Source organism: Epinephelus moara, chromosome 12 (genome assembly GCF_006386435.1).
Source record: "Epinephelus moara isolate mb chromosome 12, YSFRI_EMoa_1.0, whole genome shotgun sequence".
Taxonomy (NCBI): Eukaryota; Metazoa; Chordata; class Actinopteri; order Perciformes; family Serranidae; genus Epinephelus; species Epinephelus moara.
In genome coordinates, this window is record NC_065517.1 from 31,476,102 (window position 1) to 31,492,494 (window position 16,393).

General features: G+C 43.8%; 1 protein-coding gene across 1 annotated transcript in view; it reads right to left on the bottom strand.

Annotated features, from left to right (window-relative positions):
* nbas (NBAS subunit of NRZ tethering complex) overlaps positions 1-16,393 on the bottom strand; it is a 281,527-nt gene that overhangs the window by 245,567 nt on the left and 19,567 nt on the right. Inside the window, exons 9-15 of the mRNA XM_050057998.1 lie at positions 11,538-11,636; positions 7,914-8,052; positions 7,755-7,820; positions 6,322-6,450; positions 5,762-5,825; positions 5,036-5,229; positions 41-316 (exon numbers count right to left, since the gene is read on the bottom strand). Of these exons, the coding sequence (XP_049913955.1) occupies positions 41-316; positions 5,036-5,229; positions 5,762-5,825; positions 6,322-6,450; positions 7,755-7,820; positions 7,914-8,052; positions 11,538-11,636 (967 nt within the window). The remainder of the gene's footprint in view (positions 1-40; positions 317-5,035; positions 5,230-5,761; positions 5,826-6,321; positions 6,451-7,754; positions 7,821-7,913; positions 8,053-11,537; positions 11,637-16,393) is intronic.

The following is a 16,393-nucleotide window of genomic DNA, read 5'->3' on the forward strand; positions in this document are numbered from 1 at the left end:
TGCATGTGAACACTAATATTCCAATCATTTACTATCCTACCTTCCTCTGGTACAGTTCCTCCGGTGTTGTTGACCTCAGGCTGACCAGACGGTAGTTCTTGATTACGGTCCGGGGGCGTTTGCGCAGCGGGGCGAACCGCTCCATCTCCGTCACATAATACAGACCCTGTTTGATGTAGCCAAAGTAGCGAGCTTTGGCTGAGGACTCTTCATCTGAATCAGAGTCTCCGCCATCATCGCCCTCCTCATCCTCACCGGCCCCGCCGCTCAGGTTGCTCTCCAGGCGCCCACGCTTCTGAGCCAGCTTCACCTCGCACTGCGGATAATGAAAAATGTAGCGTTACAAAGGGCATTGAGGTAAACTGACAAAAGTTAAGAGGGATGGAAGCAGAGGGATTGATAAATGATAAAGCAAGAGAGAGTTGATGAACAAGAGTAACAAGAACTGATTGAGACATAAGTTTGAGTTATACAGCTAACATATGTCTCGGATGTGATCATAAAGCCACAGTTGCCTCTTTACATAAAAATACATCTGTCATGTTGGACCGAATCATAAAGCCGGGGTTGCACAACAGAAGAACGCCCATTCCTGTCAGATTTACAGCCTCTGCCCAGAATGAATTTCTGATGCTGAGTGCGGACACTTCTTTGCCAGCAGGAAGTGATGAATGAAAAATGAAGCAATGAAGCTCTGTTTACATATAGCTCTGCTTAAGCTGGTAAACACAATTTAACACCCTTGTGCCAGATCAGCAGGCTGTCTACCACACAAAACAACAGCAAGGTCAAGCTGCTTGATAAGAAAAACTAAATCCAAGCTGTCCGGAGTTCTTTCTCCAACTTGTAGTGTTTTCTAGTTTTTTCATCGGCTCAGTTGGGGGAATATTATTTGCCCATTTTTCATCCTCACGCTGCAGCGAGTCTTCATATTTCGCAGAGATGCCCCTCTGGGTTTTAGCACACTGGAGAAAAAACGCTCGCCTCCAGCAGAGGGGCTCCAAGCCAGGGTTTATGAAACATTTAGCACCTGTAAAGCATTAAACGCCTTAATCAATGAGGAGCTGAGGCAGCTTCCACAGTGCTGCACTCATACACAACCCCAGCTCGTCACACACACACGCACACGGGAAGATGTGCACATGTAATCATCGTAAACACACAAGGTCACATTACTGCACATCTGTGGAGGCGTACGCGCAGCTCAGGCTCCATCCTCCATCCATACACGGCCCCGTGCTCAAGGTAATTCCAACATGCACAAAACCTCAGCTTTAGATACAGCTATGCAGGCTCCCATCCCCCCCCAGCAGCTCCACGCTGAAGCAGGCTGATGAAACCTTTCCAAAAAGTTGGCAGCTGGCTGGTAAAGAAATATCTTTCTCTCCCTCTCTCTGTGCAATCAGAGAAGAAAATAAAGAAAAGGCGAAGACTGAAATGAAAGTAGAGGGTGATGTGATAGCACGGCCTTTGTTGGGGAATAAAGGAGCAGGGATACATATTTCATCATCAGATACACACACATGTACACATGCTGTTACATAGTGACACTGACAACCTGAAAAATATTGTCATAAAGGTCTGTGGGATCAAATTTGTATTTGTCACTGGAGAATCACATCAGCTGGCAGGGCAAAGGATCCATCACAAATCAATGCACACATTGATTTTCCTGGACAAAAGCTCACTTTGCAGCCGGGGTGGGAATCAGAGGACTGCACTGGGACTGAGATCCTGCAGGTTCTACAGGATCCAACACAAATCTCATGGGAGCAGGCGGTTTGAAGCTCGCTACGGGTGGGAGCAGGCAGGCAAAATAAACTGCGAGTCCCGGGATTTGTCGGAATTAGTGGTGTAACGATCTATTGATGTTGATTGATATTTATTACTTGTGATCGATGCAAGTAAATCCATATCATCATCTTTAAGATACGCCTTTACTTTGAAATTCTGTGTCACCTTCAACAGCAGCAGGTAGATGATGGCAAGCAGCCAAGAAAGAGACGACGAGGATAACTTTATTTACTCTGGAATAAATCAGCTGTCTGGAAATATTTGGGATTTTGGAGAAAATACAGGTCAACAGGAAAAGCGCATGCCATATGTAAGCAATGCTGGCAGCAACATTAGCTGCTCTGTTTCAACAATGTTCAGCTGAAAAATCACGCATCCAGGCTGAAATTCAACCGAGCTGTTCTGTCAGGATGTGCAGCAATTTACTATTTGACCTCAATCCACCTGGAGTGACATCACTTTTTTGTGCTGCTTTTAGACGCCTTTTGCAAGCATTTAAACCTTTGAACCATGAGCAAATTGGTGCGATTTCTTTTTAAAAATGGGGAAAAAGGCAATGAGAAACTTGGTAAGGAATGTCATACAAACTGCAAAAATATATATGTACTAGTCCATACCCATTGAGTGCACAGTTGCCCACTTACAGTTTCACATGGTGTGTGTTTGGGATACAGGTCATAGGAAATTGCAGATTAAATAGTCAACTGAACCCATTAAGAAGAGAAATGTATTCAGGCAGAGTTTTTGTGAATTTGATAGTACGATTGCTTTATTGAAAGCACAGTAGTACCGTGAATTTGATAGTACGATTGCTTTATTGAAAGCACAGTAGTACCATTGCCAATAGTGGGATAGTTGAGGTAGGACGTTGAAAGGCAGATAGTTAAAGTCATTGCCTTGTAGAAGCTCAGTTTAAGTAAGTTTTCCAACTTTTGCCAAGAGGGAACTTTAGATATTGGTCCCTAGATTATGTTCAGCCAGTTTCATGCAGATCGGTCAAACTTCCTAGGAAGAGATCGATTTTAAGTGTTTTTCAAAAAATTCAAAATGGCGGAAAATCTATATAACCAGAAGTTATGGGTTCTTGAGGCAAATGTGTTCCTCATGAGGAGAGGCATTTCTGTGCAAAGTTTCATGTCTCTACGACATACGGGGCATGAAATATGCCCATTCAAAGTTTGCAATTTCAATCGGTTGCTATAGCGCCCTCCTTTGGCCAGTTGATGTAATATTGCTTCATTCGCATCCTCCCATGACCCTCTACCACTGTGCCAAATTTCACATGGATTGACCAAGTCAGTGAGGAGAAAAACGTGGAACAGACACACACACAGACAGAGTTTTCGTCATTATATAGTAAGATTCTGAGTATATATTTTTGCACTGTTTAAATATTATGCACTTAATCTTCATCACTAAGTCAAATTCCTTGTAAGCTCAAAGCTACCTGGCAATAAAACATTTCTGAATCTGCTTCTACATACAGCATGTAACTACATTAACCCCCTCTCTGACCGTAACGGATTCTAATATGCTGTAGATATGTAATCAGCCCTGATCGGCCCATACAGTGCACCTTCTCCCCCTCCAGGCTGCAGGTGTGGGAGGGAGCGGACACACAAACTGCAGGAGCAGGTGGTAATGGCCAGAAATCCAGCAGGAGCAGGAAAGGAAGCAGCCACACACAGAGGTCTAATGGGAATCTCTGGGCATTTAATTTACAGTGTGACTACTTAATTCATTCATTAACTCATTTATTTTCTGTAACCGCTTATCCTGTTAGGGGTCGCAGGGCGGCGGTACTCCCTGGACAGGTCACCAGACTATCACAGGGCTGACACATAGAGACAGACAACCATTCACACTCACATTCACACCTACGGATAATTTAGAGTCACCAATTAACCTGTATGTCTTTGGACTGTGGGAGGAAGCTGGAGTACCTGGAGAAAACCCACGCTGACACAACGGTTTCCAACCCCCCACCAGGTACGAACCAGGAACCCTCTTGCTGTTAGATGACAGTACTAACCACTGCACCACCGTGCCGCTGTATGACTACTTGCTCCTTTTAAATCCATCCATTTTCATCTGCTTATCTGGGGCCGGGTTGCAGGAGCAGCAGGCCAAGCAAAACACCCCAGATATCCCTCTGCCAAGCAATGCTTTCCAGCTCTTCCTGGGGGATCCCAAGGTGTTCCCAGGCCAGACGAGATATGTAATCCCTCCATCGTGTTCTGGGTCTGCCCCAAGGCCTCCTACCAGTGGGATGTGCCCGGAACACCTCTAACAGGAGGCATCCTGATCAGATGCCCGAACCACCTCAACTGACCCCTTTCGACGCAAAGGAGCAGTGGCTCTACTCCGGGCACCCTCTGGATGTCCAAGCTCCTCACCCTATCTCTGAGGCTGAGCCCAGCCACCCTTCTGAGGAACTCTTTCGGCCACTTATATCCGCGACTTCATTCTTTCAGTCACTACCCAGAGCTCATGACCATAGGTGAGGGTTGGGACGTAGATGGACCAGTAAATTGAAAGCCTCACCCTCCAGCTCAGCTCCCTTTTCACCACAACAGTACAGCGCAGCGCCTGCTTCACTGCTCCTTTTAAATCATAGCTCATTTGTTTCATTAAAAGAAACAGATGAATTTACTGACATTATTTCAATACAACAGTAGTGACAAATGAAAGCCTAGCTTAGCTTCGAATGCAAACACACCTGTTTACATCCATTTTGTTTCACCATCCAGTTGGTTCAGCCGTAAACATACAGTCCAGTTTTTCCCAAATTTTTTGCAGGCGATCTTAATGCTGAGAATTTGGTTTTAAATTTCTGATAATTGACTTTTCTGCATGGAAACATCATCTTTCCAAAGACTACTGATAAATCAATGAATCGAAGAATTGATTTTTCTCCCCTACCCCTACTAAGCACCAGAAACAGTTTGCTCAAAAGCACTTCCCAATCTTTAATTATTAAAGCAAAAGAACTGACATCCGCATAGCAGACTAGTGACCTGTCTATTATGTTCCTCTGTTCTCAGCTCTGTGTGACCCTGAGCTGAACAGTCAGCTTAGAAAATGGAAGCAAGTATGAAAAATTGTCCTCTATTCTATAACGCGCCTCTGAAAGCCCTGAAGGCCAAGATCTCTGATGTATGACGAGCGCTAACTGATGCTTACATGAGTCCTGCTCTCTGTTTACTTAACCACACATGCATACAGCTATTCTGACATTTACCTCCAGGCTGAGGAAGCCCCCGTCGTGTGCCGCCGTAACTCGAGGAGAGGGCTCGAACCATTCGCAGGATTTCCCCAGCAGGTTGCGCAGCGCCCTGACGGATGAGACGGTGACGGAGCCGGAGCACCGAGCCAGAATCAACACGATGTCGCTCCACCAGCTCACATCCACCAACGGGTAGTACTGCTCCTTATCTGGGACAGGAAATGGACAGACATTGTGGAAATGTGATTAAACACCAGATGAGGGTGGACTGAAGCTCACAGAGATTTGAATTAAAACTTTCTGCACTTTTCGGGATCATGTCCTCTCATCCCCAGTAACTTCTCTGAATTGGTTTCCATCTCCGAGACATTTTTACACATGTGGACATCTTCATCACTTGTCATGCATGAGATGAAAACTTGCGCAGATTATTGCTTACACAAGCTGTCACTGCTGTCACAACTGGCCCGAAACTGTCAGAAAAAGACAGTAAAGCCGCATAAACAGGCAGACACACAGACACATGCAGGCAGCTGCACGAGCACAGAGACACACACTCACAAGCGTGGACACTGAAGGAGGAAAATATCTTCTGGCTTTGGCAGACACTATATGGTTGTATGTCTAAATAACTGTATAATTCAGAGAATAAGACATGTCAAAGATCATTAAATTGTATCCAGTGTGCACTGCTGTGTCAGCAACAAAGTCGAGTCTCTTTTGCCCTTCGGGCCAAACTACCTTTTATTTTCTTCCTTCTCTCCAGCGATGTCTTCCACTCTGGGTTGATCTCTTCAAATCCTGGCTGCGGGGAGGACCGAAGGATGGAGGGACCAAAGAGGATGGGAGGGAAAGAAGAAGAAGAAGAAGAGGGGGAGAAATTAATCTGCTAACCCTGTTTACACTTACAGCACACACACACACATGCACACACACACAGTAGCTTTGCCGGCTCAGACCAGGCGATGAAGAACATACACACACACGGCACAAATTGGCGAAACATTCTGCTAATGTAAGTTCTCTCTAAGCCACCTCACTCAATGTCTAATAGACACACACACACACACACACACACACACACACACACACACACACACACACACACACGTATGCAATCCCACTCGCTTCACACACACTCATACTGGGGCTAGAGAGAGATTACATTAATACATTCAGTCAAGCATCTAATGCACAAAATAATACCGACTCACAACTGCAATGCACACAGGTGTATTTAGCATACATAAAATCATGTATCACACACATATGCACACACACACGGCAGCTTAGAGGTGTACCTGTTGGTCTTGGCTCCATGTGGCCCTCTGTCTGAGAGAGGGGACGTCCCACAGAGACAAGCGACCAGAGAAGTGGATGACAGCCAGCAGGGTGCCGTCAGGGCTCAGGCTCATACGGAATACACCGTCCTGGAAATCACAAACGTACACACACTCAATGTTTGGCCAGATCCTTCCTATTAAAGGAATACTTCACCCCAAAATGACCATTTGTATTTCAGTTACATACCCTGTGTAACATTGAATTCGAGAGGAAGGTTTTGTTTTACTTGCATGCCTCCGATGAAGGAAGAATCCAAAGTTGGAGACATTTCTTGATGAATTGAAGACACAGCAAAACTATATCAAAACTAGAGGTCGACCCTGGCTGATATAAAAACGATAGTTTGAGCAGAAAGATGCCGATAGCCAATTGATCGGCCGATAACACCTCACCCCCTCTGACTGAAAACAGGTCTGCAATGACATGAACGCCACGGTAAATCAGCTGTTCCCTGGGACAAAGTCTTTTTCTATATCGCCAGAAAAATGTGGGGATAATTGCTGTCTGAGAAAATTACATCTGATGTACGGTGAAAAATTAGATTGGAAGTTTGTTGTGCATTCATGGCTGGAGCACCCCGAGTGCCTGCCCCTCCCGGTCTCGAAGTAATAATGAGTTAATAGTTATTTCGATTATTAATTTCACACGCATTGCTAGTGGCTTGCTACTTGATTATACCAACAATGCTTGCTATAGCAAAACAGAGAAAGCACATGACGCTATTCTATAACCAGCAACCTTATCATGCCCCTAATAAAGAAGTAAAGCTGTCCTACATTAGTTCACTTACATTCAAATCATGCAAATTATCTAAAGCACACATTACCTTGTATTGGCATGTGGGGTACTCTGTGCAAAAGCTACATGACAAGTGGAGGTTACTATCGGCCACTATCGGAGCCCTGTTGCGCCAATAATGATGGAATATCGGCGCCAATAAATTGGCCAAACCGAAGAATCTGTCGACCTCTAATCAAAACATCCATTTACAAACTCTCACACAACTCGTGCTGCTAAAAACAGACTACAGACTCTTTTCCCGTTGCTAGTAGATGCGGCAGACGAGTGTGCCTTTTTGTGTGTGTGGGTTTTCTGGTGTGCCATGTTCAACGTCACGGATAGGCTAGTAAACAGTAGAAAGCAGCATGGCGGTGGTTAATCCTTTTACATATGTCTTACTCATTCAGTCTCTCTTTCTAACGCGGTGCAGACTAATCTGGGCTGATCTTTGAGCGCTGCTTGGACGAAGATGGACAGTACTTCACTCACCAGTGAAGAGGGTAAAATTAGCACGTTCACCTGGATGTAGTATTTCAATCGATGCCGATAAAATATACCTTTAAGCTTTTAATTCTAACTGAGGAGGATGGAAATAAGAGAGTCGTGGTACCTTTTCATCTCCCTGTCTGGAGAACAGTCTGAAGCTGGGGATCTTGAAGAAACCTCTCTTCTGATTCTAACAGACACAAAGACGAGATGTCAATAATTACAGTGTGTTTGTTAGATAGTTTATCAATAATGTGCAAGTAAATGCGTATAGTCTCCTCACCGCGCTGACGTCGTCCTCATAGCTGGTGACCTGCTTGTAATGTGGCGATCCAGACAGAGCCCTCCAGGCTGTGATCCCGTAGCAAGAGGCCTTGGACGTGAAGTCGTCCCCTGACTCACAGCCTCCCACCAGCAACAACCTGTCACACACACACACACACACTTGTGGTTACCACCTCCATGGTTGCACCCCTGACAGATCAATTTGCGATGCATAACAAGGACGGCAAATTAAGGTGACCACTGTGAGGTCATTGTTCAGCCTGGGTTCAAGCCAGGGTATCGATGAGTGTTCCCACCACTGAGGTGCCATTTAGCAAAGCAGCAGCTGACAAAGTTCTTTATCAGAGGTTAGAGTCTGCCTGGAATCAATGTTTTTAAAGACACAAACAATACCACAATGACCACAGTGATGTGCGGCTCTCTGTTTGCAGTGAGACAGAGCAGATGCGACAATGGTCAGGAACTCAGGGGGAAGGCGTGGATGAAGCAGCGCTGTCCAGCTCAACACTGCCCCCTGGTGCACAGGAAGTGGACGTTTAGTGAGAGGCAGGAGCTGACAGTGAGTTTATCAGCTGATGGTGAGATAAATTTGTGTCAATATAGCAGCTCAGGGCGTCTACAAGCACCAGACACTTAAATTTAATGCTTTCTAGGAGTTTCTCAAGATAATTTTTAACCAACTTTAAGACTTTTTTATGGAAAAATAATCCCTTTTTTTCATTCAAGCACTGAAAGTAATTAAGTAGTACAGTATATATGTGGTCCTGTGCAGAGGTAGGTTTTATCAGGTTAATCTACATTTTGCCAACAGGTTAGTGCAAATATAAAGTAGGCAGTATTAGGTTCAGTGGTATGTTTAAAGGTTTGTAACATCAGATGTGTGGACTTAGACGGCAAGGAGCTTGACTCGAGCTGACAAAAATAAGTTAAAAGATGGATAAATTAAATTATTTAAAATGTTTATGGCAATTAAGACCTCACAGATTCAAATTTAAGATTATTAAATTACTTTAAAGGCCAAATATTTATAATATTTAAGGCATTTTAAGATTTTACGGACCTGCAGATGCCCTGTATGAGCCACTTTATCTGTATACAGGGATAAAAGGTTTAATAAAAACAGATGCATATTCTGAAACATGTACAACCTGTACCGGTTGTCCTAACAATCCCTAAAAAGACAATTTTACTGAATTGGAAAGATAGAAACAACCTCTCAACACCGATACATTTCACAGATGTTGGGCTCCATTCATTAACACCACCTATCTACCCCTGTAACATACACATACACACATACATCAAGACACATGCACACTCCTACACTCTTAACCTGGCAACTACCTCCTACTGCCGGTGACACCGATGCCCCCACCTACACAAACCTAAACATTCCTCAGCTATAGAGTAGCCAGAACTTAACATCTGCCGGACCCCCCCACCAACCTAATACTATAACAGCTAAATATTTATCTACTCATTTACTTTATTCATTTTTTTCATTACTCCCTTTTCATCACATATTCATTACTTATTGTATGTATTATTATTATTAGCTATGTTTTTTACATTCATACCTAGTTAAGCTCTAAATGTCACCATATTATCTTTTTCTGTCCTTGTGTTTGTGTATATACACCTTTTTTGTTTGTTTGTTTTGTACCTGTAAAGTCACCACTGTGTTCATTTTGCACCAAAAAAGAAAAAGACAGATGCATATATGCAGTAGGGGTTGCAGCAGTATACCATGGTATGAAAACTGATGGTTATCACACAGTGAACATTTGCTTGTCTATGCTATTGAAAAACATGCAACCACCTAGAGAATCTTACCTGTGCAAGCACATCCCTTTTCTCCTCAACTTCCTGTCAGACTTTTTACATAACCTTCCACTTTAAAAATGGTTTCAAGTTTCAATTGTAACAAACAAAATCAATGAAACTAGCGATCATTTGTACAGCGCTCATTCTCATTTAGGTTTTCTTAGTCAAGGAAAAAATCTGCTGAGTCTGCCTGCATGGTGCTAATGTTATTATACCAGGATATTCAGCCTCAGTAACGGACTTTCGGCTCGGCTGGGAAGCAGTGACGCTCATGCATAGGTATTCCTGAAATTTAGAAAGATGTTTCAGCACTCTGTTGGTGTTTCTGCCCTTGAAATGATCATTTTACAGATGTTAGAAGCACCACTGTCGACTTTCTTCATAAAACGAAGCCACGCTTTGGACCGTTTCTTCCACTTTACCATGACTCATGAACTTTTTGGACGTTTCCAGCAGTGTAGGACACATGAGTTCGACATCACTGTTCTGCAACTGTCAGAAAAACATGTCTGCAACAATAAAACGAACTGATAAGCTCAGGGACACACGGCTCTGGATCGGACAATTTGGATCGGGTTCTCAATTCCCATCCCTAATTAAAGTTGTAGTTCTCATAATGAAAAGATCACAATGTCTAACCGCACATCTGGAAACATTTCTGAGTATTTGTAATCCCATCTGTAAAACCGTCACTGGCAAACACTTCCTTGGCGTCTCCTTGAACCTCGAGATTTTATATCTTCATTACGACGCAGGATCTTCATCTGTATGTTCAATGGTTGAAATTATTTTTTCATACCCAGCTTCTCACCTTGCCTTTTTCTTACCTCTATCCTATTCTCTCTGTTGCTGACCCAGTTTTCACACAGGGATCATTAAAGTTTCATCTCATCTATCAGTTGGCAAACACTTGACAGTAGCTGCCAAAATCCATTAAGCTGCCAAACCGAGCTTCACGGGCCAAACTAAATCTGGTTTGTGCAGACTGAGGGAGCGTGCTGGAAAACAGTAAGGTCACGGATGTGAGCCAGACATAATTAACCGAAACCTTTGAATGCCACGTGGTGAGGAGGGCCAAGGACACGTTAGAGACTGCTACAGTCAATTCCTGCAGGTATTGCATTAAAGTGATTGGTTCATTTATTCCTGAGTAAGCCAATTGGCTCCACGCCATAATGTTACATCTCATGCCTGTGCAAGAATGTCTGCATAAGAGTTTTTTCTTCCCTTTTTCCCGGTGATATTTATGGCTCATATTTCATTTTGTGCACCTACTATAAATACATGTTTTAGCTGTACGACCTGCCTGCAAAGCAACTTCTTTCATAGTAAAATAAAGTTTCAGTTAGAGTAAACTGTGGTGCAGTAACTTTACACTAACATGGGGATCAATATAATACATATTTACGAGTGTATTGACGGCATGTTGGCGTCTCCTAATATTGCCCCTAGATGTCAAATGATGAAAGCGTTTGAAATCAAATTCAGATATTTAAGCATCATGTAGCATCTTCTGCAATGGGTTTAAGGATGAAAATTGATTCAAAGGATGTCTGCAGATGTTTGAATATAAATATACGAACAACACTCTTGATGAAACGTTGTTGTAATCGAAGCAGGCTTGGACTGCGGAGGCCACAGGAGAAAAATAAACTCGCTAAGGGTGTCAGGCGAAAGCTACAGGCATTAATTACGCTGCCACTGATGGATTTAAAGTTAAATGCTGGGAAAAAAGTATTAATTTCATAAGATATTTACTCATATCCTGACAGGGTGTTGTTTGCAACAAGTAACTTACCGGTGTCCGGGGTGGTAAATGGCCGAGGTGATGCCGTGGGAGTAGTGAGTGGAGAAACTGAAGCTGTGGTTCTCTTGGAAGTTCTGATTGGTTCCCACACTGAGAGACAGAGAGAGGGAGGGGGGACAGTCACATGACAAGTCACCTATAATTGAACTCTGGCACATGAACAATCAAAACACGAACACCCGCGTGCAAAATGTTAATGGTGCGACACACAAAGCTGTTTTGGGGAAGATGACGGAGCAATTTAGATCCCAGCTGCAATTAAAATGAGACATGGCAAAATATGTAATCTAATTTAAGTGGGCAATCTAAATTAGGTTGGTACTAGAGGAGATGTCGTGTAATTTGTGTGGGCACATCTCATTAGGGAAATGTTGTGCTGCAATGTAAACTGTGCCGAGATAAAGGGAGGTAAAGAAAAGAGAAGTAGGGACAGGGTTCCTGAAATTTAAAGTAAGTTAGATAAGATAAGACTTTTTTAACCCATCCACTCATTTTCATCCACTTATCTGGGGCCGGGTCGTGGGGGCAGCAGGCCAAGCAAAGCACCCCAGGCATCCCTCTCCCCAGCAACACTTTCCAGCTCTTCCTTGGGGACCCCAAGGTGTTCCCAGGCCAGATGAGATATGTAATCCCTCAAGCGTGTTCTGGGTCTGCCCCAAGGCCTCCTACCAGTGGGACGTAACCGGAACACCTCTAACGGGAGGCACCCAGGAGGCATCCTGATCAGATGCCTGAACCACCTCAACTGACCCCTTTCGACGCAAAGGAGCAGCAGCTCTACTCCGAGCTCCCTCCAGATGTCTGAGCTCCTCACCCTATCTCTAAGGCTGAGCCCAGCCACCCCACGGAGGAAACTCATTTCGGCTGCTTGTATCTGTTACCTCATTCTTTCGGTCACTACCCAAAGCTCATGACCATAGGTGAAGGTTGAAAGGTAAATGGACCAGTAAATAGAGAAGTTTGCCTTCTGGCTCAGCTCCTTCTTTACCATGACGGTATGGCACAGTGCCCGCATCACTGCAGACGCTGCGCCAAACCACCAATCCATCTCACACTCCATTCTACACTCACTCGTGAACAAGACCCTGAGATACTTGAACTCCCTTGCTTGGGGCAGTAACTCTCAGTACCCAGAGCTTAACATCTGTCCCACGGACGATAGGCCTACACACTTACAAACAGCGTCTGGAAGAAGATAAGCTCTGCACTCAGGATTTCAGGTAAATAGGTTGTACGATGCTTGCTAAGGTTGAAAGCTGGCACAGAAAAGACACAAGAGTAACGCCCAGCACCCGAACTCACGTTTTCCAGGTGGTTAAAGAAGCGGCATGTGTACAGCACGTTTTCCAGGTGGTTAAAGAAGCGGCATGTGTACAGCCTCTTAATTTCCAGGGCTGGTACCTGTGGTTATTCCACAGGCTAGTTAATAACATGTCGAGCAGGAAATCCAAAGTGTGGGATCATTTTGAGAAGGTGAAGGACGAACCCAAGGTGATATGTAAACTCATCTTCATTGGTCGACTACAAACATGACGTATCATCTGAAACATGGAAGTAGCTACATGCCCATTAGCCCACAGCGTCATTAACAGGCGGCTCGCTCAGTGTGTGACGTGCACTTGTAGATAAAATATAGGCCTATATTAATGAAGGTTCATTAGTACGGTTTTGTATTTCTCTGTAATGTAGCACAGTGTTAACAATGTTACTGATACTATTCTTTCTCACACCTTCAACTCAAACCATTGTGTTGCCCCGCCCAAAATATATCATTTAATAATTACATTAATATCATAAACAGGCGAGCGACTAGTCGACTGATGGCCCTAAATGATGACTATTGCTCGACTAGGAAAATTCTTAGTCAGGGGCAGCACTACTTATTATATTAAACTCCATTTTCTCCCAATATATCCTCCTCAGTCCGACACACTGGACCTTTTACCTTTATTTTTACATTAATGAATTCAGTGCCTTTTAAGACTTTTTAAGAATCTGCAGGAACCCTGGGGAAAGAAAGAGAGCACCAAACAGTTCAACTTCCTCCAGACATTTAGGTGTTTATGCCACAGTAAAGCATTTGTGTGTATGTGAGCACACACACACACACACACACACACATACAGAAGTGCTGGCACAGTCAAAGCAAGAGAGAAAGACAGAGTAAGAGAGATGACTTACTGTCAACGCTCAGCTATAATTCTGAAATTCAGATTCAAAGTGTTTGAGCGACAATATTGGAATGCAGCCGTAAGAAGAGGAGGAGGAGTGAGTATGAGATCCATTCTGAAAATGAACCTTGAAAAACAAGCCAGCACTTTCAGAGTAAATCTGGAGCAAATGTCTCCCACATCTTAATTACCTCCTCACACACATACATTCACACATACATGCGCGCACACACCCACACACACACACACACACACACACTCTGATGGCTTCAAGGGCAGCTAACACCATTTATCTGCCTGTAATAGAAAAGTAAATCAGCATTTTCCTGCGTTCTCTGCAAACATCACTGTGCACACAGAACTGAAGGGAAGTCATGTGCGGGATGTCGTCTGATCGAGATTCAACACACATGCACAATCTCATCCCGTGTCTTGGAGTGTCAGCGCGCAGAGCCTCGCTGTGACAGCAGCAATCATACAGAATGAAATGGGAAATCTCTGAAATAATGCCATATTAAATAATTCTAAATTAAAAAGGGAAGGCGTGTGCAGCCATGAGGAAAGCACACACGCAGACTCCCGCAGGTACGTGTGCAGAAAATCAGATGTCATTAATCAAATATTCAAAATGTGTATTTGAACCGGCAAGTAGGGGAACTGGTATGCAAAGAGAGGCATCACTCCCTTTAACGTTTACATATAGACAAGCATGCAGCATCAAATCTTACCAGCAGATAGGCTGCAATTTCCTATAGAGGTTCGAATATATATATAGAACATGCATTTAAATCAGACGATGATAAAGCAGCTGAGAAAATCTCAAGGGAGAGCTTGAAAAGGATCCATTTACGTGTGATTGCTGCTGAAACTTTGCAGTTAAAACGGTTGAAATATAGAAAAAGTTAAAGTTGTTGGTCAAATTACTGAATACAATGGAAGTGCTGAAAGAGGCTGAAGCGGCAGCCGAAATTTGAGCGCTGAAACGAGCTGAAATGTCAAAGTTTGAGTGATAAATTGAGCTGGTGATGTCAGTTTTAGTGGAAGTCCTGACAGATTCAGCGCCAGTGTAAGTGTTTAAATTAAAAGATGATGTCAGTTGAAGTGTCAGCCGAATTGTAAGGAGTTGGACAAAGTTGCATAAGAACAGTTTAAAGGTGTAATATGCAGGGATTGTCGACTACTGCTTGTAAACAGTATCACCAGCGAAAGTGAACCCCAGATCTGTCTGCTTGGCATTTTGCCTTCCTATATTTGCACTTTTTTCAGCGCTGTGTGTGAGATTTTTGTAGCTTCCTCTTGGATTCATGCTGCTTATGGTCTGGCACCTTGTCCCTACCTTTCTTTAAAAGGTCCCAACCTGACCTGCACACTGTGCCCTGGTGTGTCCCGACCACAGCGAATAAGAAGAAAATAAGAAAATACAAGCAGAGTGCAGAGTCTCTGCAGATGAATACACCCCCACACACTTCTAGTGGGTGGCATTGTCACCGCTTACTGGTTACTGGAACATGACGTGGGGGAGCCCTTCTGTGTGTTTGTGTTTTCTTTAGGTACTCCAGCTTCCTCCCACAGTCCAAAGACATGCAGGTTAATTGGTGACTCTAAATTGTCCGTAGGTGTGAATGTGAGTGTGAATGGTTGTCTGTCTCTATGTGTCAGCCCTGTGATAGTCTGGTGACCTGTCCAGGGTGTACCCCGCCTCTCACCCAATGTCAGCTGGGATATGCTCCAGCACCCCTGCGACCCGCAACAGGATAAGCAGTTACTGAAATAAAAGAATGAACACTCCTCCTGGGTCATCTATACATTGTTTTTTGTGTTTTTAGGAAAATCCAGCACAGATTTCCTTTAAAGGTGAATGAGAGCCGAAAGGTTCAAAGTGCCAGTTGAAGTGTCAGCATTAAGAGAAATGAAATGTCGATTCTAGAGAAAGATGAACACAATCAAAATGTGAGTTAAAATGTCCATCAGAGTGGTGAAAGCAGTAACTGTCATTTAAAGCTGCAGGATCTGATTTATAGCAGCACACAGGAGGGCAGCTGTAGAAGGAAGAAAGGGAACGCTAAATGTGATGTTTCTGCTTAAACGTTCACAGTGACTGTACGTCAACAGATGTGTACATCTCTGCTTGCTTTCTTGTTTTCTTGTCTTTAAAAATATGCTGGTTACTTGATTTTCGGTGAGTTTTGGAAGGAGGCAGAAAAGGAAGTGATTTGGCCAGGTTCCCACAGACTGCTAAGCCAAGCAACAATAAGGAGCCATGTGCAGTTGGCTGAAGACCATTATGTTTCAAAATTTCAAGAAGCACATGCCAGATCTGTTTCACCTTACGCGGCAGATGGATTCTCGCAATATCACAAGATCATGTGAGAATAAGGAGTTGACTGCAGAGAGGAGTCACAGCCGAGGTTCAGGTGGAGCAACCATACAGCCGACGACCTTGGGTTGTGTGGACAGGTAAATCATTCCACAACAACACACCATGGATCACCAAAACTATCTGGACATCAAGTTAGGATCCATGTGCCGGTCAAAATTACGTAATTGACCCTTTGCTAAGTCCCGCCCCCGGACGCAGACTGGCCAACCAAAATCAAACCCTGAAAAGTGTAGGGTTAGCTAGCTAGCTACTGAAGATATAGCCTACTGAATGTATACACATGCTGCTTTTGCTTT